Source organism: Penicillium crustosum (genome assembly GCF_028827405.1).
Source record: "Penicillium crustosum strain IBT 35664 chromosome Unknown utg000001l_segment0_segment0, whole genome shotgun sequence".
In the NCBI taxonomy this organism is placed as follows: domain Eukaryota; kingdom Fungi; phylum Ascomycota; class Eurotiomycetes; order Eurotiales; family Aspergillaceae; genus Penicillium; species Penicillium crustosum.
This window is the reverse complement of record NW_026623122.1, coordinates 7,363,311-7,387,573: the sequence shown is the minus strand read 5'-3', so window position 1 is coordinate 7,387,573 and position 24,263 is coordinate 7,363,311. Positions and strand designations below refer to the sequence as shown.

The 24,263-nt window shown below is 49.1% G+C and overlaps 9 protein-coding genes across 9 annotated transcripts; 7 read left to right on the top strand and 2 right to left on the bottom strand.

The window, feature by feature from the left end:
* Positions 1-10: 10 nt before the first annotated feature.
* Positions 11-2,380, top strand: hsp78 (chaperone ATPase HSP78; the record flags this gene model as incomplete). Its single annotated transcript, XM_056870525.1, has 1 exon — positions 11-2,380. The coding sequence occupies one exon, from the start codon at positions 11-13 to the stop codon at positions 2,378-2,380; it is 2,370 nt and encodes a 789-aa protein (XP_056735309.1).
* A 329-nt stretch (positions 2,381-2,709) lies between these two features.
* Positions 2,710-6,316, top strand: N7487_002777 (MutS family protein MSH5; the record flags this gene model as incomplete). The annotated part of the gene is made up of 16 exons (XM_056870524.1): positions 2,710-3,070; positions 3,123-3,215; positions 3,274-4,046; positions 4,125-4,202; positions 4,252-4,311; positions 4,359-4,713; positions 4,776-4,872; positions 4,923-5,012; positions 5,061-5,229; positions 5,278-5,312; positions 5,361-5,442; positions 5,499-5,610; positions 5,662-5,863; positions 5,927-5,965; positions 6,030-6,168; positions 6,227-6,316. 16 exons carry the CDS (start codon positions 2,710-2,712, stop codon positions 6,314-6,316), a joined length of 2,775 nt encoding a protein of 924 aa, XP_056735308.1.
* A 428-nt stretch (positions 6,317-6,744) lies between these two features.
* On the bottom strand, positions 6,745-8,687 carry N7487_002776 (something about silencing 10 family protein; the record flags this gene model as incomplete). Its single annotated transcript, XM_056870523.1, has 2 exons — positions 6,745-8,447; positions 8,507-8,687. 2 exons carry the CDS (start codon positions 8,685-8,687, stop codon positions 6,745-6,747), a joined length of 1,884 nt encoding a protein of 627 aa, XP_056735307.1.
* A 165-nt stretch (positions 8,688-8,852) lies between these two features.
* Positions 8,853-10,228, top strand: ksrA (3-dehydrosphinganine reductase; the record flags this gene model as incomplete). Its single annotated transcript, XM_056870522.1, has 3 exons — positions 8,853-9,158; positions 9,211-9,342; positions 9,395-10,228. Coding segments are annotated over 3 exons (1,272 nt in total), but the record flags the coding sequence as incomplete, so codon positions are not given.
* Positions 10,229-10,773: 545 nt separating this feature from the next.
* On the top strand, positions 10,774-12,143 carry N7487_002774 (sterol desaturase family protein; the record flags this gene model as incomplete). Its single annotated transcript, XM_056870521.1, has 3 exons — positions 10,774-11,253; positions 11,344-11,828; positions 12,089-12,143. The coding sequence occupies 3 exons, from the start codon at positions 10,774-10,776 to the stop codon at positions 12,141-12,143; spliced, it is 1,020 nt and encodes a 339-aa protein (XP_056735305.1).
* Positions 12,144-12,844: 701 nt separating this feature from the next.
* Positions 12,845-13,824, bottom strand: N7487_002773 (60S ribosomal protein eL6; the record flags this gene model as incomplete). Its single annotated transcript, XM_056870520.1, has 3 exons — positions 12,845-12,997; positions 13,068-13,403; positions 13,720-13,824. 3 exons carry the CDS (start codon positions 13,822-13,824, stop codon positions 12,845-12,847), a joined length of 594 nt encoding a protein of 197 aa, XP_056735304.1.
* Positions 13,825-14,235: 411 nt separating this feature from the next.
* Positions 14,236-15,558, top strand: N7487_002772 (uncharacterized protein; the record flags this gene model as incomplete). Its single annotated transcript, XM_056870519.1, has 3 exons — positions 14,236-14,286; positions 14,396-14,949; positions 15,012-15,558. The coding sequence occupies 3 exons, from the start codon at positions 14,236-14,238 to the stop codon at positions 15,556-15,558; spliced, it is 1,152 nt and encodes a 383-aa protein (XP_056735303.1).
* Positions 15,559-16,114: 556 nt separating this feature from the next.
* cch1 (calcium channel protein CCH1) lies at positions 16,115-22,608 on the top strand (the record flags this gene model as incomplete). Its single annotated transcript, XM_056870518.1, has 3 exons — positions 16,115-17,698; positions 17,754-20,778; positions 20,837-22,608. The coding sequence occupies 3 exons, from the start codon at positions 16,115-16,117 to the stop codon at positions 22,606-22,608; spliced, it is 6,381 nt and encodes a 2,126-aa protein (XP_056735302.1).
* An 838-nt stretch (positions 22,609-23,446) lies between these two features.
* On the top strand, positions 23,447-23,974 carry N7487_002770 (uncharacterized protein; the record flags this gene model as incomplete). Its single annotated transcript, XM_056870517.1, has 1 exon — positions 23,447-23,974. The coding sequence occupies one exon, from the start codon at positions 23,447-23,449 to the stop codon at positions 23,972-23,974; it is 528 nt and encodes a 175-aa protein (XP_056735301.1).
* Between the last annotated feature and the right edge of the window lie 289 nt (positions 23,975-24,263).

Sequence of the window (24,263 nt, the reverse complement as noted above, 5' to 3'; positions counted from 1 at the left end):
TATCTACATCATGGCCGCGAGATTATCCCTCAATGCCCGCAGCCGGCTTTTGCGAACGTCTCACCTATCATCGACCCGCCTTCTGTCTCCGATCCCAAGGTCAAGCATACTGCCCTGCGCCTCTATCATTCTACCAGCCGTCAACCATAACTCAGTATATGTCCGCCACTATTCCAAGGGGGGGCGTCCACACCCCCCAGGTGGCACTCACCGGATGGATATGAGTGGAGAGGACGAGAAACCAGCACTCGAAAAGTATGGTGTTGAGCTCACAGAGAAAGCTAAAGCTGGCAAGCTGGATCCAGTCATTGGGCGAGATGCCGAGATTCATCGAACTATTCAAATTCTCTCCCGGCGAACTAAGAACAATCCTGTGCTGATCGGTGCTGCTGGAACTGGTAAGACCGCCGTTCTCGAAGGGTTGGCTCAGCGCATCGTACAAGGAGATGTCCCAGAGAGCATCAAAGACAAACGGGTTGTTGCATTGGATCTAGGCTCTTTAATCGCGGGAGCCAAGTTTCGGGGCGATTTTGAGGAGCGTCTCAAAGCCGTCCTGAAGGAAGTGGAGGATGCGCAAGGTGGGGTGATCCTCTTCATTGATGAGCTCCACACTTTGCTGGGACTAGGCAAGGCCGAGGGCAGTATTGATGCTAGTAATCTGCTCAAGCCTGCTCTGTCGCGAGGCGAGCTTCAATGCTGTGGTGCCACTACCCTCAACGAATATCGATTAATTGAAAAAGACGTGGCTCTTGCCCGACGGTTCCAGCCTATTCTGGTGAACGAGCCATCGGTCGCCTCGACTATTTCAATCCTACGGGGCATCAAAAACAAATACGAAGTACACCATGGTGTCAGAATTACAGATGGTGCTTTAGTAGCTGCAGCTACTTACAGCAATCGATATATCACCGATCGATTCCTCCCTGACAAAGCAATTGATCTTGTCGACGAAGCTGCGTCAGCTCTGCGGTTGCAGCAGGAGTCGAAGCCCGACTCAATTCGGGAACTCGAACGTGATATCACCACAATCCAAATCGAGCTTGAGTCTCTTCGCAAGGAAACGGATGTTGCCAGCCGCGAACGGCGGGAGAAGCTTCAAGAAGACCTGAAGACCAAGCAAGCGGAGGCCGCTAAATTGACCGAGGCCTGGGAGCAGGAGAAGGCCGAAATTGATGCTATCAAACGCACCAAGGAGGATTTGGAACGCGCTCGGTTTGAACTTGAACAAGCTCAACGCGAAGGAAACTTTGCCAGGGCTGGAGAGTTGAGATACTCTACCATCCCGGACCTCGAAACCAAGTTACCTAAAGAGGGCGCTGAACAGGATCCTCAAAATCAAACTTTGATTCATGACTCGGTTACTGCAGATGATATTGGAAATGTCGTCTCTCGGACCACAGGCATCCCCGTTAACAAGCTCATGGCTGGAGACGTGGAGAAGCTGATTCATATGGAGGATACTCTCCGAAAATCAGTCCGTGGACAAGACGAAGCGCTTTCTGCTGTGGCAAACGCTGTACGGATGCAGAGAGCTGGCCTCAGCGGAGAAAACCGCCCTATGGCCTCATTCATGTTCCTTGGCCCCACCGGTGTTGGAAAGACTGAGCTCTGCAAGAAGATGGCTGAGTTCCTTTTCTCCACCGAAACTGCTGTTTTGCGCTTTGATATGAGTGAATTCCAGGAGAAGCACACAATTAGTCGTCTTATCGGTTCCCCTGCTGGGTATGTCGGATATGATGATGCTGGCCAGCTTACCGAGGCTGTCAGACGGAAGCCTTATGCTGTCCTGTTATTTGATGAATTCGAGAAGGCGCATCGTGATATCTCGGCGCTACTGCTGCAGGTCCTCGACGAGGGCTTCTTGACAGACGCCCAAGGCCACAAGGTCGATTTCCGAAACACCCTGATTGTGTTGACCTCGAACCTTGGAGCTAGCATTTTGGTCGGGGCAGACCCCTTACACCCAATTAAAGAATCCGGTGATGCCGAACTCCCAGAAAAGGTCAAAGCGGCTGTTATGGATGTGGTTCAGAGCGCATACCCACCTGAGTTCATGAACCGAATTGATGAATTCATCATCTTCAGGCGGCTATCGAAGGATGCTCTACGTGATATCGTCGACATCAGAATCAAAGAGCTTCAGGCCAGACTCGATGACCGCCGTATGATCTTACAGGTTGACAATGAGACCAAGAACTGGCTGTGCGAGAAAGGCTACGATCCCAGATTTGGTGCCCGACCTTTGAACCGTCTCATTGCCAAGGAGATTGGAAATCGCTTGGCTGATAAGATCATCCGAGGTGAAGTTGTCTCTGGTCAAACTGTCCAAGTTTCTCTGGATGAAGCTAAGTCTGGCCTGGTGCTAACCACGCAAGAGTGAATGAAAACATGAAATCTAGCGTTCTTATGTGGTGCATACGATGTTTTGTATTACTTTTTTTTGGGAATTTTTCGATTGCATGTCGAATCTGCCTGCACTTTACATATCACGACTGTATGACTTTGTATACTAGTCCATTCACTCGTTGTACAATAATCTAGTTCTAATCATATTGATCATATTGCCTGTTTCATGTAGGCTCGAAGGGCGACCCGTGGACAGGTGACTAGGCCGGCTTCCCATCAATAGAAACCCACCATTTCATTCTCCTCATCATTTCCCTTTCTCATCGCATCCCTGGTGACCCCAATTCCATTAGCTTCGACAAGATGCCTCCATTACAAAGAAAGAGAACACCAGCTTCACGCCCTCCAATCACGCCTCGTACCTCTGGGCGACGACTGGGCCACAGGGCGCCATCAAGTCAAGCCCTCAGCATTTCAAGTGGTCCCCCTCAAACTCCTATCATTTCATCGGCAATTCAATTGCGCACTCCGTTTCCTACCAATACTAAGATCGAAACAGATCGTTCGGTGAGGGCTACTGATGATGACTTAGATGATCATGTCATTGCTGCCATCGACATGAAGGACCACGGAACTGTGGGGTGCTCATACTACTCAGCCGAAGAAGAAAAGTTGTATCTGCTTGGAGACAGTCGCTCAGGGGACATGGAGACAATTGACGCTTGTGGGTTCATTGTTTATGTCTAGATTTGAAGTGCTAATCGGGCCATATGCAGTACTTCTCCAAATCAAGCCTACGGTGGTTTTGACACCTCCTCGTGTCGATCTTAGTTCTCAAAATCAAGATCAAACCCTTGCACAAGAAGATGGTACATTTGAGCTCTTGACCCTTTCCAGTGCAAGCAAATGCTGATAATTTCTATCTAGTTTCTTCTACCTACCTTCCTTACCAGATAGACATTCGTCCAACACCCGAATTCAGTTACTCCAATGCAGAAAGCAAACTCCTGGCTTTAGAAATTTCATCTACGCACGAACAGCGCATCCGGTTTTTCGTGCCTCAGAATGGCCTTGCCGGGCCGGAAGAAGTGGATCCAGAAGAGATGGGCTTCACCCTCCAAGAAGGGAGACTGTTGCACATCTCAAGCTCCGTCGACATGGAGAACCCCGTGACTATTGGCTGTGCAGGGGCTATACTCACCTACCTGCAGCGACGAAGAGCCGCGGCACCTAGCCCCCTTGAAGAAGGAAATGAGTATCGGATTCGAGCACTGCAGATGTTCAATCTACGGCATACGATGTGGATCAACAACAACACCTTCACCTCTCTCCAGATTCTCCAGTCGGAGTCACACCCAAATATGTTTAATCAGGGCCCAGGGAAAAAGTCAGCTTCGGGTAAAGAGGGTCTTTCGGTCTATGGGCTCTTCCAGCACTTCGCATACACTCCTCAGGGTAGGGCAAGACTCAAGCAAACATTTTTCCGTCCAAGCGTGGATCTAGCTGCGATTCGTGAACGGCATGATTTTATAGGAGTCTTCTCCCGCCCTGACAATATTGCTGTATTGGAGAAGATGGCCAAGGCATTGAAACACATCAAAAACCTCAGACCTGTCATGATCAATCTTCGCAAGGGAATTAGTACTGGCAGTGCTAAAGTTACTGGATTCAAAACTACAGTTTGGGCTAGCCTTCTTGCTGTATGTTTAATTTGCTACCATCCGTCTATGCCAGGGTAATAATTCTTGTATTGCAATACTAATAGGTTGACTGACCAGTTTGCGTTCTACTCTATCGACATCAACGATGCACTGCGGGAAGTCTCTGGAGCGCACAGCCTGACTCTCCGAAGCAAGGTCGATCTCTAATAGGTATCTCAGTTATTCGTGTACTGACGTCTTGTAGGCTCTCAAAGTCTTTGAAGCAGCACAGCTGTACAGAGTTGGTCGTATGGTTCAAGAAATTGTAAGGTCCCTTTTTAGTGGGAATTAATAACTCATCTAATCCTTTAGGTCGATATTGATAACTCCGAAGAGCAAGGAAGAACAGTAGTTAAGCAAGGAATTGACAGAGATCTTGATAGAATCAAAGACAGATACGATGGTCTCAACAGTCTTCTCAAGCACGTTGCGCTCGACATTGCCGCAACAATCCCGGCGACTCTCGATGTCGACGTTAATGTTATTTACTTCCCTCAGCTTGGGTTCAACATTGCCATTCCACTCAATGATCATGGTGCCGCGGTCTATACTGGCTCCAATGACGAGTGGGAATTGATGTTCATCACGGAGAATCGGGCGTATTTCAAAGACTTCCGCATGAGAGAGATGGATGAGAAGTTGGGGGATATATACGGTATTATATGTGGTAAGCTTGCTGGATTAATAGGAGGCCATGGAGATGGAAAACTGAAAAGTGCACCTTGATAGAGAAAGAAATCGAGATTGTGTACGACTTGGCGCAGAGGGTTCTTCGATATGAGAACGTGCTCGTCGATGCGTCTGATATTTGCGGGGATATTGATAGGTTAGTCCTTGTGGAACATGTTGCGAGGTCCACTGATACAAATTCCATAGCCTTCTTGCTCTCACACAGGCAGCCAGCTTTTATAAGCTGACCAGACCACGAATGGCTGAACAAAATGTGATCAGAATCAAGGGTGGCCGGTAAGACCTCGCCAACAATCATCCCTCGATATCCCTGACAAATAGCAGGCACATTCTGCAAGAATTGACTGTTTCGTCCTATGTTCCAAACAACACATTGATATTTGGTGGGAATGAGTCTGGGATCAATGATGCTGCGTCATCCATAGATTCTAATCCCAGCATGTTGCTCTTAACTGGACCGAACTACTCCGGGAAAAGTGTCTATATCAAGCAGGTAATTTATATTTGTCTTTGTGGGACACATTTTCTAACTTGAAATCAGGTGGCTCTGATTGTCTACCTAGCACAGATTGGGAGGTATTTCTCTTTTCATTGAGATGGTCATACAAAGGCTAATAGCCACAGCTTTGTTCCTGCGGACAGCGCGGAATTGGGAGTCACGGATAAGATCTTGACCAAAATCAATACCCAAGAGAGTGTCTCCAAGGTTATCTCGAACCCTCTGTATAAAGTCTCGGACTTGGCAGGCTCACATGTGTTTAGGTCCAAAGCACATTCATGAACGATTTGCAGCAGATCTCCCTCTGCCTGAAACAAGTCACAAATCGAAGCTTGGTCATCATCGATGAGTTTGGGAAGGGAACCAACGAAAGCGGTTTGTCCTGTCTAGATATCGCTCTTGATGCAGGCTAATTAGCGCATTCAGACGGCATCGGGCTTGCCTGTGGCATACTCGATTATCTGCTGCGCCTCGAGAGTCCCGCTAAAGTCATTGCAGCAACTCATTTTCATGAGATTTTCGAGAATAACTTCCTCGCTTTGCGCCCTCGACTCCAGCTTGGCCACATGGAAGTCCAAGTCTCCGAAGAAACCCAGGAAGTCGAGGACCAGATCACGTATCTTTATAAGTATGTGCACGAACACTGGCTCCTGGGTTAATGGTACGTGAATGAAGCTTACGGTTCTAACAGCTTTCGTCCGGGGCGAAGCAACAAGAGCTTTGGTACCATGTACGTCCTGCTTTTTATTGTACCCGCATTGCACTTATTCAAAGTCAATTGACGCGCGGCATAGTTGTGCAGCAATCAACGGTATCGACCCAGCTATTGTATCTCGCGCAAATGATATTGCGTCTCTTTCGGCACGAGGAGAGAACATCGTCGCGGCCTGTGCCGTTCTATCCTCGGAGGAGATGCAAGACCTAGAAGAAGCGGTATGAGTTCTTCTTTTTCTAACAAGAAAACGAATTGAACTAACAGCGTCATTACAAGAACTCCCTAGCGAGAGGTTTTCTAGAGGTTGATTTCTCACAGGGTGGCTCAGACCATTTGAAGGCAGTCTTTGAAGGCTTGTTCGAGTGAAAGGATTTATTATTACGGCACCAAGTGCATGGAGGTCAATGATCCATGGATATCCCAAATCGCCTTTCGAAGTGCAACATACATTTACACCCCATGTCATCATCAATTGGCCGAACCCACGGTGTTGATCTATCCCATTAGGAGAATGAAGTAGTATTTTATATGAATGTCCACGGGTGATCATTCGCATCTAGATCGGGAAAAACAGTCTAAGTTGGGATCATAGTAGCTAGAATTTCTAGTGCATCAAGCGCATCATGTACCTACTAAGAGAAGATGGACTGAGATGAATAAAACGGTTTTTGAAACTTCGGGTAAACCAAAAGATGAAATCGGGGTTATATACACATCGAATGCCTGAAACTGCCCGCAGTGAACGCCATGAAAACATACACACAAGACCGTGAAGTTTATGATCAAGCACACATTCACAGTTTAACACTCTTAACCAGGTTCTTCTTGATACCCGTAAGCTCACCACCATATCCACCACGGCCCTCACCACCCTTGTACAGCTGCTTAGTACTGCCAAGCTTCTTCTTCTTCTCCTCATACTTCTTTCTCTTCTTAACACGCGGGTTACGTGAGTCCTTACTGCGTTTCGCGTGCAAACCCTTATTCTTCTGGATCTGGTACGTAATAGCACGCTTGCCATCCGGACCAATCTCCTCTTGCTCATAGACCTTTCCACCAAGGCGCTCAGCCTCAGCGTGCGCATCTGCACGAGCCTGCTTGTCGTCCTTGCGCTTCTTGGAGCGGGATGCCACCATGTCGTAGTATTCGTCGTCATCGGTACCTTCCTTGGCACCCTCACCACGGCGGAGCTCCTTGGCGACACGACGATCCTCGTCGTCACTATCACCGCCCAGCTGCTGGTCGGGGTTGAGTTCTTTGCGGCCACGCTTCTCGGCTTCCGCGTTGAGACGGGCTTGACGGTCACGCAGACGTTCGCGGTATGGAAGATCGGCGTCTCCGCCGGCATCTCGGCCTGCTGCATTGCGCTTGTTGGCCTTCTGGGCCAGTTGCGAGGTGTAGAAGCGGAGCGAGCGCTTCTGCTTGGCCTTCTCCTCTGCCTCGTGGGCTGTGAGGGCATCCTCGTCACCGAAGTCAGAGTCGTCATCCTTGAGAGGTGCCTTGACCTTTTGTGTCTTGCGTTTCCGTGAAGGCTCGGTGGCCAGGTTCTCGAGATCGGCGAGGCCGGCCTCTGTTTGGCGGAGACGCTCGGCGCGGAGAGCTTCAGCTTCTGCCTGTGCTATCTCAGCCTTGCTGAGCTTCTTCTGTTTAGGCTTCTTGTTCTCTTGGGTCTCCTGGTTCTTTGGTGCCTTGGTTGTCTCGGTCTTAGTCTCCTTGATAGGCTCCTCAACGGCCTCCTCAACCTCCTCGAGATCCTTGACGGTGTTCCACAGCTTCCGGAATTTGACAAGCGATCCCATGACAGGGTGTTGTCGGAGTTCGGCGGGGGTCATCGGAACGTGTTCGCTCGTTGCATCGGGAGATGGGGAGGAGAGGAGCATGAAGTACATGCTGATCGTGCCAAGGTACGCAGATAGCGCACGGAATTTCACCACGGGCACTGGAGATGGCTGTGGCTCTTCTGAATCGTCGTCTGTTGAGGAAGCCTTCGAGGCTGCTTGTTGAAGATCCTTGAAGGAGCTTTGAAGATCCACAAAGTCCTTCGCCAGGGGTTCAAACTCGGGGTATCTCGACTTCAAAATCTTCAGCTTCTCATCGGTATCCATATCCTCGGTGATCTCCAATTGCGGAAGCACTTCAGTCACCACGCCAGCATCGGCGCCGTCCTCTGCACCCTTGCCGGATTCCACCCATTCAGACTCGTCAAACCCGAAATCAGCCTCATTCATAGCCTGCAACTGCTTCAGTTGTAGTCTCTTGGCCTCCTGCTCTTCCTCCAGTGCATCGACCTCGGTCTCGATCTGATCTGCGTTGTAAAGATCCTTCTTTGATGAGCCCCAGGCAGCAATGCCTTCATCTTCTTCCTCGGATTCGGCGCCACCCTTTGGCTGGCCCATATCATCATATTCATCTTCCTCTTCTGAGTCTTCAAGGTCGTCATCCTCGTCTGCGGATTCATAGCCAAGGATTTCTTCGTCGGAGGGTTGGATCAATTCCTCTGCGGCGATCAGTAAGACACCTTTTGCAGCAGATTAAATCATTATTAGAGTCACATACCTTCCTCGGCAACTCTCCGCCGTCTCTTTGCCTCTGGGCCTTCCTCAAGTAGAATCTGATCACGGCCGGTCTGGAAGTCATCTTCTGAGTCTTCGAATCGCTCTTCGATGTCAAACTTAGAGGGTTCAGGGGCTGTTTTCGGTTGCGCCGGGCGACCGGCTTTTCTCTTTTTGCTGCCCATTTTTGCGTGTAGAAATCAAACGACAGTGAACCAATTCAGTCGATCCGATAAACTGTGATAAAATTATTTTTTGGCCTCTCACCGCCTTGGTTGCGCTAGCCCCAAGTGGGGGGCTTTTGCTTTGTTTGCATTTCAGTAATTCAAATACTTGTACTCTTACGGTAGCACACCTTGAAATGTCCAAACCAGAACGATCTCGGGTATTTCTGTGTCACCGATTTACTACCCCGTTGTGTGCCTTCCATTTCGAGGACAATCAACAGACGCAGCTGCCATTCATTCACGATGGATCCTCGCGAGTTAATTGCTCGTTTCCATCTCCCTCAACTTCTCTCCTCCTTGCAGTCCTCCTATAATAATACATCAACCCCGATATTGGGCGCTTCCGCACTCCTTTGCACTATTATTCTTTACACTATTGCTAAGATGTTTGGTTTCGGGTCCCAAAACGAGTTCAATGTCGAGGGGCAGGTATGTACAAGACTACGTAACTAATGTGGTACGTGCTGACTGGATCTTACAGACCGTGGTAATTACCGGTGGCTCCGATGGCATGGGCAAAGCTGTCGCACTTGAGCTATCCGCGAAAGGCGCAAATGTGGTCGTGGTTGCGCGCACTGTCTCCAAGCTGGTGACTGCAGTCGATGAGATGAAGGTCAGACATCCCTCTATAATCAAATGATTAATATCACTCACATATCATATAGGCCAAGGCAGCGAATATCTTGAAGCAGAAGTTCCATTATATCAGCGCCGATCTCACCGATCCCGTCGAGTGCGAAAGAGTCATCGCAGAAGTCACAACGTGGAATTCTGGAGCTGCTCCCGACGTTGTTTGGTGCTGCGCGGGCTTCTCCCGCCCAGGATATTTCGTCGATGTGCCCATCCAAGATCACCGACAGCAAATGGACACAATTTATTGGACTGCGGCCAACACAGCTCATGCCACCCTGCGCAGCTGGCTGAACCCCGTTCCTCCGAGTGGACAGATGAAAACACCCCGGAGACATCTCATTTTCACCTGCTCTACCCTTGCATTCGTTCCCATCGCCGGCTATTCGCCGTACTCGCCTGCCAAGGCAGCCATTCGTTCTCTATCCGATACTCTGAGCCAGGAAATCGAAATGTACAACGGAGCCTATACCCAACGGCACCGCAGTGATGCCCCGGCTGCGGATGTCAAAATCCACACCGTTTTCCCCATGGGCATCCTCTCGCCCGGCTTTGACAACGAGCAAAAGACCAAGCCTGAATTGACCAAAAAACTCGAAGAAGCCGACAAGCCCCAGACGCCATCGGAGGTCGCCCAAATCTCTATCCGTGCCCTAGAGCGTGGGGAGTACCTGATCACTACCAATCTTGTTGGTTCCATTATGAAAGGAACGGCCCTTGGGCCCAGCCCGAAAAATAGCATTGTCGGTGACACCATGCTCAGCTGGCTCAGCAACCTGGTATTCCTCCAGGTCATTCCAGACCTTCGCAGCAAGACGTTCGCTTGGGGAAAGCAGAACGGCATTCCAGGTAGTACTCCGGCTTCGTAACGATCGGGCGTAATCTTGTTTTCTTCACATGCTCTGTCGACTGCTTCATGTATGATGATACCCTGAGCGCTGTTTGTACGGCGGCGCCTCCTTCGGCTGTCCCTCCCAACACCTAAACATTCTTCGATTCCTCTTGAGCTCTGTTACACATTAGTATTAACTGTAAAAAATAATGGCATGTCTATAATCGTATTTTTAGCACTGTCTTGATGAAAGGCCGAAAGCACAATGTGGTGGATGACGTATGATGTAGTTAACCAAGCTTATCGTTTATCCTGCCACCCCATTTTCGACGTCCAAATTTCTTTGTTCTCAATTGCTCTGCCCAGTTTGGAATTTGAAAGAGTCTTTGCCTCAAATATGAATGGCAACTGATCACAGGTTACTATTTTCGGCACAAAGAGGAATTGCTGGAGAAACAGAAACAAAACCCTCGCTCCCCCACCGAAAAGACTCGACGATAGCGATAGCACAAGCTACAACCAAATTCACCCTCAAGTCTTTCAACACCATTAACAGCAATCGCCGCTCAAACTAGTATCAAGATGGATGCCCTCTTCTCGATACCGATAATGTCTGTCTTTCTCATTCCAATCCTGTCATCCTACAGCACCAGCCTGAACCTCCTCTTCTTCTACATGACTTGGTCAACGCTGGTACTGTCGCATTCCCGACTCCGGGTGGAAATGTTCGGAACGATTGCCGTGCGCGTAATATTCTACGCACTGCCATCCATTATCTTCTTCCTCTTCGATATCCTGACCCCATCAGCCGCGGTTCTCATCAAGGCCCATGGCGCGACGGGCTTGCCAGGTGGGAGAAGGCGCCGAAAGATCCATGCGAAGGAACTCAAAATTGCCGGGTGGGGGCTGTTCAATTTATTCTTGGGTATCGCTGTGCAGGGCGTACTTGAGATGGTACTTGTCCAGACACTCGGCAAGCGCAGTGCGCTCAAGGTATCGCTGAAGCTCCCTATGCCATTTGAGATGTGTAAGGATTTGAGCTTGGCGATTTTGGGACGAGAAGTAAGTAAATTAGAATTTCCCGGCTACGCTGCTGTGATGCACTTTCTTTGATGGTCCAATTTGCTAACATTCTGGTTTTCCTTTTACTAGTTTCTTTCATATTTCCTTCACCGCTACGCTCTCCACTCCAGACTATCTCCTACACTTGCCAGATGGCACCAGACTTGGTATCATTCGTTGTCTGCTCCGTTCCCATTGACCGCGCATTATGACCACCCGGTCCCCTACCTGATTACCAAGTTCATCCCGACCTATGTGCCGGCCATTATCTTCCGCTTCCATATGCTTACGTATATTTTGTACCTACTGTTTATCTCTGTTGAGGAAACCTTTGCATACTCTGGATATACTGTCATGCCGACAACCTTTTTCTTGGGTGGGATGGCCCGTCGCACAGATATGCATTTGTTAATGGGTGGAAGTGGGAATTATGGCCCATGGGGTGTTGTGGATTGGATTCTTGGCACTGCTGTTGGAGAACCGCAAAGCGACGATGAGACGAGTGATGAGGCGGATGAGCGGGATATGCGGAGGGCATATGAGGCTGCGAAGCGAAAGGCTATTGGGTCTGGAAAGTCAAAGCGACGATGAGATGACCATTGACGAGTATATGATGAATCATGGGATAGCAGCTGTGTAGATTTTGTCTTGTTTTGTTGGTATTGTTTGGAGTGTGGGTTGGGATTGTTCAAAATATATCATCCAAATCTACAATATATATCTGAGGATGGTTGGATTTTTTGAGCTTTATAGTATTTGTGAAACGTTAGCATTAATGTTAACAATATTTGATTTGGCCTAATTATTCAATATTAATCCCAGTGTATGCAGTTAGTAGCCAAGATGGGATACATGGCTGGTATACATGGCTGGCACTTAGCCCTAATTAATGACTGGCGGAGTGGTGGCACTAGACTCATCTAACGGGATATTAACCTTATCGAAAAGCTTAGTAACTTGTCACACAACCTTCCATGCCACAGTAATACAGCCGGGCAGTCATTGCACTTGTCCATTGAGCAGTGTCAAGACACAAATTGTTTTATACTTGATCGTCCATGCCTAGATCTTCAGATCTTACACTTTTAGTTCCACACAATGCGGATATCCACTTACAGACAAGGCCCAGCAACCTTATATTTTAGTGTCTTACAAGATATTACACGACCGTATAGATGAATCGAAGGAATTGCCCAATTTTGGATTGCCGCCTGAACCTTGAAATGGGAGTAGGTCATACTGAACATAAAAGAGAATCCAGCCCGCCTGCTGGAACGAGGTGATTTTTAATCTTTTTTTTTGCTTGAAGTCTTTCTTCATAACGCAGCTTCATGCAAAATCAGCCACGCGCAAAGGGAACGGGTTTCTTGAAACATGAAACATGAGAACGACATCCGGATATCCGAATTAACCGCAAATCATAAGAAAAGTGAAAAAACGTGTTTTGACGGATCCCGTAGGAATTACATGACATGGTTCATGAAACCGGCCCCCCGAAAGTCGCGAAAGGATGCCGATCTGCAATCGAGCCGCCCCTCGTTGGAAAAATGGTCCTCCCCAACTATCTACCGAACCCGCGGCTACCACACATTTACCACTTCATCTCGTGGGGCTTGTCGCCGTTGCGGAGGCTGAAGGTGGTAGCGAGGTAGCTGCCGAGGAAATCCTCCTTCTTGATGGAGGCAAGGATAGCCTGGTCGACAGCCTTCTGGTCGCTGGCGCGAGCGCTGGCAACAACCTTCTTCTGCAAAGACAAAAAAGTAATTAGTATTTTGACCACTGCAAGTATGTGATATCCTAGACAAGATGCGTACCTCGGCCTTCTCGCCCTGCTTGAAGAAAGCCTCCTCGGTCTTCTGCTCAGCCTTCTTGTCCTTGGTGAAGTATCCGGGAGCGGAGATCTTCTCAACAGCCTTGGCGTCAACACCGGAGATGTCGACACGCTTGGAGGTGGCGATAACGTAGCGGGCGTTCACGCGACGGAGAGGGACACCGTTGATCTTGAAAGGACCGGTGACAAGGAGGACACCCTGGTCGAGGGACTTGAGGAGGATGACACGCTTGCCACGGAAACGGCCAGCGAGGAGGATCAGGATGGTGCCGGGAACGAGGGTCTCGCGGACCTTGGCGGGACGCAGGGTCTTGCGAACCTGTAAACACACAAAGTAGTTAGTCTCTGATGTCACACAAATCCCAGCGATTCCCGATGAATCCGCAAGTATCTCCATCGCCATGGCCGCATCTTCCCCAGATGATAATGCGATTCGCACAAGATCACAAGATTTGATGAACTTTTTTTTCATGTGTCGTCGATTGACACCGGTGTCTGGCTGGATGTCGCCCCGTAATTCACAAAGGCTCTTCCTCAGAATACCGGTGCTATCGTCGCAATCATCGGGGGCAGATGTGTGCCGGTCGTATGTCCTCCTCTTTTTGTGGCGTCCCATTTTCATAGGGTGTACTGACTTTCTTGGGCTGCGACTGATCGTCCACGGGGTACCACTTCTGGGCCTTGTCGGCGGGCACGACCCTCTGGCTCTTCCCGAACTGCTTCGTCTGGCCGTCCGACATGATGGCTGCTGGCGAAGGATGAATGGTTGTCGGGGTGGTTGTTGGAGATTTGGGTGAGGACTTGGACTGGCTAAGCGGAGTCGGCTCCAGTGCGGGAATTCGTTGAGGGTTGTGTGTACGAAGCCCTATCACGTGTTTAACCGACAGCCCTAGCCAGTTTTGGAAAGCGGTAACTTATCCCATTGATGCCATATCTGTAAGGCCAATATGTACGGCCGACCATAAAACCACTAACGCAGAAGCAGTGCTCAACACAAACAACTGACGTATACCGCTCGCAGCCTCTCTCTCATTCTGTATACTCTATCTCTTACATTCTCCACAACTCTTTTTTATCTACCTGGAGGGTGCCAATTCTGTCGATACAGTATAATCCATTATTGGTTATCTGCTCAGAATCAAATTCCCAACATGTCGATAGCTCCGATCATCACCTTCAAAGCAGGTATCTGTGACCTGGATGTACGTGAGCTTAGCTTTCCGGACCCAGACTGGGATAGTTCGATGATCAACTCCATCATCCGGATGTACTCCTATCTCCATTGAAACCTTACTGACAGTTTTAATCCAGCTCTCTAGCTCCTCCGTAAAGCCGAAGCCCACCCCCGGCTACGTCTATCTTTACTCCGAAGATGATCTTATCCACTTCTGCTGGCGCTCGCGTAGCGCCTCACTAGACGAGCCCGAACTTGACCTGGTGATGATTCCTTCAGATGGCAGCTTTACTCCCTACAAGCCATCCGGTAGGGACGCTACGAATGGCCGGATCTTCGTCCTGAAGTTCTCCTCTAGCTCTCAGCGATACCTGTTCTGGATGCAGTCCCAGTCCCAGCACGAGGACGGTGACCCAAGCTGGTTCAGCCCTCGTGACTTAAAGCTTGGAGAAATTGTCGATGTTCTTCTGCAGGGTGAGGATGTTGATGTAGAGCACGAGATCGCCAATCTTCCCCGTCGGCCCTCGGGCGGTGATGACGATGAGACCATGGAAGACGTGGAAGGAACCGACCATGATCGCGGCCGATACCACAGCACAGGCAGCGGTGGTGCTGGCCCCGATGCGACCGGCGGCGACGTGCGTGAGGAGGGACAAGAGTCACGAGAGGGTGGTGCCGATGGTGGACGAGCGTAGGTACATATCTCTGACAGCCTTGATCGAGGGCATCCAAGCTAATTTGCCATTCTTACAGAGCAACTACCGAGGAAGACCCAGCGTCGGTTGTCCAGGACTTTTTGAAGTCCCTGGGCGGCCGCCAGAGCCAGAGCCAATCCCAAGATCCTGAACGACCATCTACGACACTCCAAGACCTCCTTCCACCCTCGACCACGTTCCAATTTATCGATTCTGCTGATACCACTACTGCCGATCATCTTCTGAACTTCTTGCCACCCGCACTACTTTTGCTGGCCCAGGGCAATACTGAGGCTTCGGAAGCCGATACAGACCCGGAACTTGCCCAGGCTGCTCTCCTGTCCCTCGACCTCTCCCAGAAAAAAGATATTCTCCGAAAAGTGCTTCGTTCTCCCCAATTCATGCAAAGCTTGGCGAGTCTTACTGTAGCCCTCCGTGATGGTGGGCTTCCGAGCATCAGTGAGGCCTTGCAGATCCCCGTGGCTAATGGAGGATTTATGCGGAGAGGTGGAGTACCCCTTGGTGGTGGCGATGCGGTAGATGCGTTCCTGGATGGCGTTCGGCAACACGTTCAAGAAAAGGATTCTCAGATGGATACCGATTGAATTCAATCAATACATTTATTTCGAGATTTTGAGAGTTCAATGTTTCAAGACATTCCAAGACATTTGAAAGTTGTAGAACTATTTTTGGACGGAACCCCACTAGGCAACACAGTTTTATAAGGCTGCGTCAGCATCTGGGAAACCCGTTGTAATTTTCATTCCAGGAGCTGAAATAGTAATGTAAGCAAGGTATATACGTGTTAGGTAGTACGGGGTACATCTGTATGTAGCAAGCAATTAAAAATACATCATGTACGATGTATGTATAGCCCTGCCGAGGTATGTCAGCCAAAAACAACGTTCTAACGTTGAATATCCATAGGTGCATGCCGGGACTTGTCCACTTTAGTGCAATTGCGATCCGGACGCCCTTAGCCCATTTTCAGCTCTGGAGGCTTGTCTCTTTTCTTAATTCGTGTCTTATATTCACACTCTTTTCTATTCCTGTATTATACATATTTTCTCCCGTCAACCACACGTGTCATCACCGTGTCCAAGAACCCCCCCGTTCGGCCTGCGATGTCTGCGATTCAATAATTTCTGATCCTGCCCGACGATGGCGCCAGATAGCCAGAACCTTGATAATGACGAAAACGCTCCGCCGAACCAGATCCCTCTACAAGATCTCTCGAAACCGGGAGATGTCTCCAACGAGCGCGGGAGAAGCCGCGCGGGGACCGGTCTCTTCTCACGACAATCGTTGATCGGGAGGGGGTCGCGCAGTAATTATGAGAGTGTTGCGGAAGATTCTCCAATCGATTCGGCTGCACCGAGCAGGAATCCATTCCAACCGTCACAAACGCGCTATACAGAGATTGCTTCCCCACTTGATGACCTGGGGGGTTTCGCGCAAGCAATATCATCGGTTGGTCTCAGTTTCAATGGGCCACAATCACGGGAATCGGCCCCGGGACCATCAGCAAGCCGTGGTTTTGACGACTCTGCTTCCGACCTTGACATCGTACCTCTAGATACTTATGATTCCCACGACCCACACGGCTACAACCCCGAAGATGATACGGTACGGTTGACCGATCCTCGATATTTGCAGCCAATGAGCGGTGCTGCTAGTGCAGAAGGGCGGCATAGTACGGACACTGGTCACTCCGTGAATTTTGGTGGTTCAAGACTGGGCGATGATCTTCCTCACCTGGAGGATGGTATGGGAAGCCGTCGTGGTAGCAGTGTCCGGGATCGATCACGGTCTTTGTCTCCATCGTCGTCAAGTGGGGCTCTGCAGCGCGCCGGCTCAATGGTCAAATCCATGTCGCAGCGAGTGGTTAATTTGAGTAACGAACCGGAAGTTGTACAACAAACGATTGAGAGGGAAGAACTTGATAAGAATGCACGGATGGATGGACCCCCGGTCTTGCCCGCGATGGTAGATTTTGCACAAGACTCCAACCAACAGGCTCAAGCAGCTCGAGAGAAACGTTCCTCCAGCAGATTATGGAGGGATCGGAACAATCCATTTAAAGGCAGGTCACTTGGAATATTGGGACCGAATCACCCTCTCCGACTCTGGCTGTGTGATATCCTGGTGAATCCGTTCATGGAGCCCTTCATCTTGATTGTTATCGTCATCCAGACCGTCTTGTTGACCGTCCAAGATGCGCTCCCTAGTGACCCGGACTCAGTGAGATTCGGAAGCAGCAAGTTTGATTGGGTTTTCTTAGCCATTTTCATCATTTACACGCTTGAGATAGGCTCTAAGATTTTGGTGTCTGGGCTTATTCTCAACCCTGTCGAGTACAGTACACTTAATCGCAACCTCGGCATCAGAAAAGCAATTGCAGAGAAGGGCAGGAACCTGATCACACCGCATCGGCAGGGGACAGTCAAGAAAGCATCAATGCTTGCGGCTGAGCCCCAAGCTTCAATCTTGCGAACATTTACAGGGATGAACGGATTGGACCCCCAAGTCTATGATGATCCTCTACAAAAACGTCGCGTCAGGCTTGCCCATCGCGCGTTCCTTCGACACTCTTTTAACCGGCTTGATTTTGTAGCCGTGGTCGCTTTTTGGGTATCCTTTTTCCTTTCAGTTTCAGGGGTTGAGAAAACACACCAACTGTACATCTTTCGCATGCTAAGCTGTCTCCGACTTTTACGTCTCCTTGCCATGACCAACGGCACTTCGGTAAGTCTTCCATTACGAGGATGTGACCTTCGAGATACTGACCAATTAATTCTAGGTAATTCTTCGAAGCCTTAAGCGAGCAGCTCCTCTGCTCGTTCATGTCGCATTTCTCATCGGTTTCTTCTGGCTTCTTTTCGCCATCATTGGCATCCAGAGTTTCAAGTCCAGTTTGAAGAGAACATGTGTTTGGATTGACCCTGCAGGCCAGAGCAACTACACATTGAATGATCCATGGGACACATTGCAATTTTGTGGCGGGTATCTCAACGAGACGGGAGGAAAAATGCCATGGCTTGACCCCGATGGTATCGACTCAGGTTTCAGCCCCAAAGGATATCTTTGCCCTCAAGGTTCTGTATGCATGGAAGGTGTCAATCCTTACAATGGAACCATGAGCTTTGACAACATCCTGCACTCCCTGGAGTTGGTCTTTGTGATCATGAGCTCCAATACATTCACCGATCTGCTCTACTATACCACTGACACGGACTATCTCGCTGCCGCTCTTTTCTTTGCCTGTGGGTTTGTCATTTTGAGCTTGTGGTTGGTGAACTTACTGGTCGCGGTTATCACACACTCATTCCAAGTGATTCGAGAAGAGAGCAAGCGCAGTGCTTTTGCCGTACAAAAGCTCGATGCTGTCGATGAAGATGACACAGTGACTCGCAAAGTCAGTCGTCTCAAGCGTATATATGATCAAACTGAGTGGGTTTGGGTCTGTCTCATCATCTTTGACCTTATCGTGCAAGCCCTTAGAAGCTCGTCTATGTCTGCCCAACGCACTCAGTTCATCGATACTACTGAGACTGTTGTCACTCTCATTTTATTAGTCGAGATTATCTTGCGATTCGCCTCGGATTGGCGCATGTTTTATCGAAGGCATCGTAACCTGGCAGACCTTTTGCTTGTAATCGTCACTTGCGTCATCCAGCTACCGCCTATCAGGAACTCAGGTCGTGCATACACAGTTCTCACCTTGTTCCAGATCCTTCGGGTCTACCGGGTGGTACTGGCTTTCTCTGTGACCAGAAAGCTGATCCTGATTGTATTCCGCAATGCTGTCGGTCTGCTCAACTTGATATTTTTCCTATTCTTGATGACCTTCTTATCTGCCATTTTCGCAACACAACTTTTTCGAACTCAGATCCCAGATACAGATCCAAGTGGCACGACGATCATGATCACGTTTTCGAACATCTACAACTCATTCCTGGGAATGTACCAGATTCTGTCAAGTGAAAATTGGACGACGATTCTTTACAATGCAAGCGCATATACGACCGGCTTCAACACAGCGTGGATCTCTGCCGCATTCATTACTCTTTGGTTCATTGTGTCCAACTTTATCATCCTAAACATGTTCATTGCTGTCATTCAGGAAAGCTTTGATGTTTCAGAAGACGAAAAACGAATGCACCAGGTCAAGGCGTTCTTGGAACAGAAGCAAGTGCATGGGGCACCCCAAGGAAACCTAGCGCTCTCGAAAATCCTTCGTATGGGTCGCGATTCAGCCCGGTACAAAGATCCACTCGACCATGGTCCTGCAGCGTTGGAAATGTTGCTGAAAGACGCCGTGGTGCAAGAGTTCCTTGATGAAGAAGAAACAAGGCAACAACAACGGGAAAGACCGAAAGATACACGCAGGGTGAGCGCAATGCTAGAAGGTGCGACTCAAGAGACCATTCAACCAGGGTGGATCTCACTTCTATGGACGAAAGCTACCACGCTTGTTATGCGGAGGGAACCAAATCCTTTCTACTCGAAGCTGAAGTTTTCGCGTGCTTATGAGGAGTTGGATCCGAGAACCATGGCAAGGGAAGTTGTTACTGCGGCAGAGCAGAGAAAACGGGACCAGCGAGAATACCTCGTGAAACACCCCAACTATAACAAATCACTGTTTCTTTTCCCGCCGCATAGTTTCGTTCGGAAAATTTGTCAGCGAATTGTCGGCCCAGGACGTGGCCACCAACGAGTTGAGGGTGTAGATCCATACAAGCCAGTGTGGTATGCGTTCTCTGCTTTCATTTATGCAGCCATTGTCGCCATGGTGCTTCTCGCCTGCATTACAACACCCTTGTATCAGCGACAGTATTTCCGTACTGACCGCAACTGGTTCGTATATACTGACTTGGGCTTTGCCGTTGTGTTTACTATTGAAGCGACCATTAAAGTGATCGCCGATGGCTTCTTCTGGACGCCGAACGCATTTTTCCGCAGTTCCTGGGGATTCATCGACGGAATCGTCTTGATCACGCTGTGGGTCAGTGTCGGCGGCTCGCTCAAACAGGACTGGAGTGTTTCCAGAGCCATTGGCGCCTTCAAAGCGCTGAGGGCGTTGCGTCTTTTGAACGTCAGTGACAGCGCCAAGGACACTTTCCACTCTGTTATTATTGTCGGGGGATGGAAGGTTATTGCTGCCGCTGCGGTTTCTATGAGTTTCCTTATACCGTTCGCCATCTATGGAGTCAATCTGTTCAACGGGCAGATGGCCAGTTGCAACGACGGCGATTTTTCCGGGAACTTGACCAACTGCGTCAATGAATATTCCAGCTCGCCATACAATTGGGATGTGCTTGCTCCACGAGTGGCTGGAAACTCTTATTATGACTTCGATAATTTTGGTGACTCCCTCTTCATTCTGTTCCAAATTGTCTCCCAAGAAGGTTGGATCGACGTACAAGAAGCTGCAATGAGCATCACTGGAAAGATGACCCAACCGGAAGATCTAAATGCGCCAGAGAACGGACTATTCTTCGTGGTTTTCAACTTACTTGGAGCCGTGTTTGTTCTGACACTGTTTGTGTCTGTGTTCATGCGCAATTACACAGAACAAACTGGTGTTGCCTTCCTGACTGCTGAGCAACGTTCCTGGTTGGAATTGCGGAAACTTCTCCGACAGGTATCGCCCTCGAAACGATCGTTTGATGACCAGAGCAAGAAACTTCGGCTGTGGTGTTACCGAATTTCAGTTAAGAAGCATGGCCGGTGGGCGTGGTTTGTGACTTGCGTCCTTGTAGTTCACTTACTATTACTTGTGCTGGAATACTATCCCGAACCCGACTGGTGGGAGCTGCTTCGAGGTAGGTTTTTTTTTTTGCCTTGGTTTGAATGTTGCTTGTTACTGATCGGTCAATATAGCTATTATATTTTTGGCATTCATGCTTGTCTACCTTGCGAATGTCTTCATCCGACTGATTGGTCTTGGGTGGCATCGATTTAGCCGAAGTTCATGGGATCTATACTCTCTCATTGCCGTACCCGGCGCTTCCATCACCTCCGTCCTTGACATTTCATACCGTGAAAGAAGCCATGCCGTGGTAGAGCTCAACAAGCTTTTCCTCGTGTCTGTTGCTCTGCTGCTTATTCCAAGGAACAACCAGCTTGATCAGCTCTTCAAGACAGCAGCAGCTAGTCTGTCCGTGATCGGAAATCTTCTAGCTACCTGGTTCGTGCTGTTCTTGGTGTTTGGCATTGCGATGAACCAGGCGTTCGGCCTTACCAAGTTCGGCGAAAATGAGGATCACAACCAAAACTTCCGCGATGTACCCAAATCACTGATCCTGCTGTTCCGAGCAAGTTGCGGAGAAGGATGGAATGAATTCATGGAGGACTTCGCTACTATGACCCCGCCCTTGTGCACGCAGAACGCCAATTTCCTTGATGACGACTGTGGAAGCGCGCCGTGGGCCCGAACCCTCTTCATTGCATGGAACCTGATCAGCATGTACATCTTCGTCTCGCTGTTTGTTTCATTGATTTTTGAAAGTTTCTCCTATGTCTACCAGCGGAGTAGCGGGCTATACGCGATTAGCCGCGAAGAGATCCGCCGGTTCAAGCAGGCGTGGGCCACGTATGATCCGGACGGGACGGGCTTTATATCCACGGAGAAGTTCCCTCGACTCCTCGGTGAGCTCTCTGGTGTCTTTGCAATGCGAATCTACGAGGGGGACTTCACTGTTGGAAGTATCCTAGAAAAGTGCCGGATCGACCCTCAGAGGAACTCGATGAGCTCTTACGCAAGAAATTCGATGGTCTCGCTGGTTGAGCCACGACACTCAATGCGGCCAAACTCTCGTGTCTCGTCTGGCGTGGATCTGGAGGAGCTCTCTCGGATCATATCGCGGATTCCAGTTCAAAGTATTCGAGAGCGGCGCAGACGATTGAATGCCTTCTACGAAGAAATCCTCGTGTCAGCAGACCCCGATCGCGGCATCTCCTTCCACCAGTGCTTGATGATCCTCGCACATTACAATGTGATTAGCGATAGCAAGAGCCTGCGGCTTGAAGAATTCCTCCGTCGCCGAGCACGGCTGCAGCGGGTGGAGGAGGCTGTCCGTCGAAACACCGTCGTCGGTTTCTTTGATACCCTGTACTGGTCACGCCAATTCCGTCGCCAAATTGACCGCAAGAAGAGCGGCCGGATGAGCGTGGTCCCGACATTCACTGTACCGGAGATCTTTGTCGACGATCCAGGCGACGACCACGAGGAGCACGACCAGCCAGGTTCCGGCGCGGTCACACCCCAGACACAACCAGATTTGGATGGAAACTTCCCTCCCATGCTCTCCCCGGTCTCGCACCATAGACGAGCCGAGTCCAGCCCGACTGCCAACCGCAATGCTCTACCCCGCATCAATACCAACTTGAGCGGGTCAGTATCTGGGTCCAACACGCCTACGAGGGAGTGGTCAAGTATCAGTCCCTCCATCACACCGCGACAGATGTATGGGGAGCGCACTTCGTTCGACACCAACGAAACACAAGAGGCGCCTCCGGTTGCCGACAATTCGCGTCATAACAGTGGTATGAATGTACAAGACGTCATGCATTCGCTAGACAACTCCGCCTGGGGTGAGAGTATCCGACGAAGCTTCACGCAGCGACGATCGGGCGATCGCAGTTCGGAATAAAATGCTGTGTATTGATCTATATGAATTTTGGATGTTATCACGAAGTGGATGGTGTGGATAGTAGCGTGGCTTGGTTTTTTACTCACTCTTTTTTTTTTTTCTTCTTTCTTTTCTTCTTTGGCATTGTCCTTAAATGGATTGGGGATTTTGGTTTTTTTTCTTTTTTTTTTTTTTTTTTTGGTTTCGTGACCTACTTGGTTCTTTTGGTTTTTCTGACTTTGTGCTGTATATTACTCTCCTTGAGCATTTTGCATAGCAGCGGCGTCGGATTCCATTTTAATCCTAACTTTTCCCCATAGAATTGGATACACGATTGACTATTGACTATCGGACATTAAAAACAGATGATCGTTTAAACTATAGGAGACTGCATGAATCAAGTGGGTCGAACTAGTTACTATTGAAGCCGAAAGAGGAAATAGGAGAAGAAGAGAATGAGACCTATACCCCCAAGAGTACGGAGTACATGAACTTTAGATAATAACTAGTTAGTTAACTATACTCTGTACATATGTAGATAATAAGATAATACAAAACCAATCAAGAAAGAAACATCTCCAACTGCCAAAAAGCATTGTGTCCGTTTTCAGGGAACAATCACATTCATCCGCATGCGTTCAATCCTTCAATCCGTGTCTTAACTATCCCTGCACAATCCTTGCAGTCAAATAGAAAATTAATAAACCCAACTAAATCCCTAAAAATTTCCATCCTACAAATAACCAATTCAATCCTATCCCAAATCCTCTACTACGATATAGTCATATCCAAAGCCTCACATTCCACAACAACAAACCAAAAAGAGCACCAAACCAACACAACAACACACAAACCAACAATGAAGCATATCACTTCACCATTTCTCTCCTTGAGCACATCCTTCCGCTCCAGAAGCCCCAAATCAACCAGCGACACCTCAAGCCCAAGCTCAACAACAACCTCACCACCATCCTCTCCAACATCCACCCACTCACCTCAAAGCTCCCCACACCACCTCTTCAACCTATCCTTCCACCCCTCCAAACTCCACACCCACACATTCCGAGGACAACCCGACAGTGTCAAGCACACAGATGGTCCCGCAAATCAACCAACCCGCCCGCACCCAGTCTCCGAAACCCCCCACAATGCCAGCAGCGTGCTCCCCTGCGCTGTCCTACGCGGCCGCTCAGCGATGGTTATCCGCCGACGACCGTCGAAGATCGACATGGCACTGAGCGAAGAGCGGGCGCGATGTGATGGGGACTCGATTGAGAGACAGGGGTTGGGGCTGATGGAGCCGAGGCCTGTGGATCTGGGGATTGGGGAGGTGAAGCCTAATTTTGTGATGGGCGGCATCTTTGAGGTTATGGAAGGGAGGGCTTAGGCTGAACTTTTTTCTTCTTCTTTTTTTCTTTACGCTATTGTTTGCTTTTTTTTGGGATTTTGCTGTGATACTCTATTTGTTTTAATTGCTTCTGTCTGAAGTTGGGATTTTCTGCTTTCGGAAAAGCATGTGGGATAGGGAATATTGTATAGTGGCTGGATATTGGAAATATGTCGGATTGTATTTTTGGGGGTTACATTTGAGTCCTTGCTGTAATAGCTGCCTAACTGAATATTTATAGTTATATTTATAGTTATATTTAATGTTCTATTGATGTCCTAATCACTTC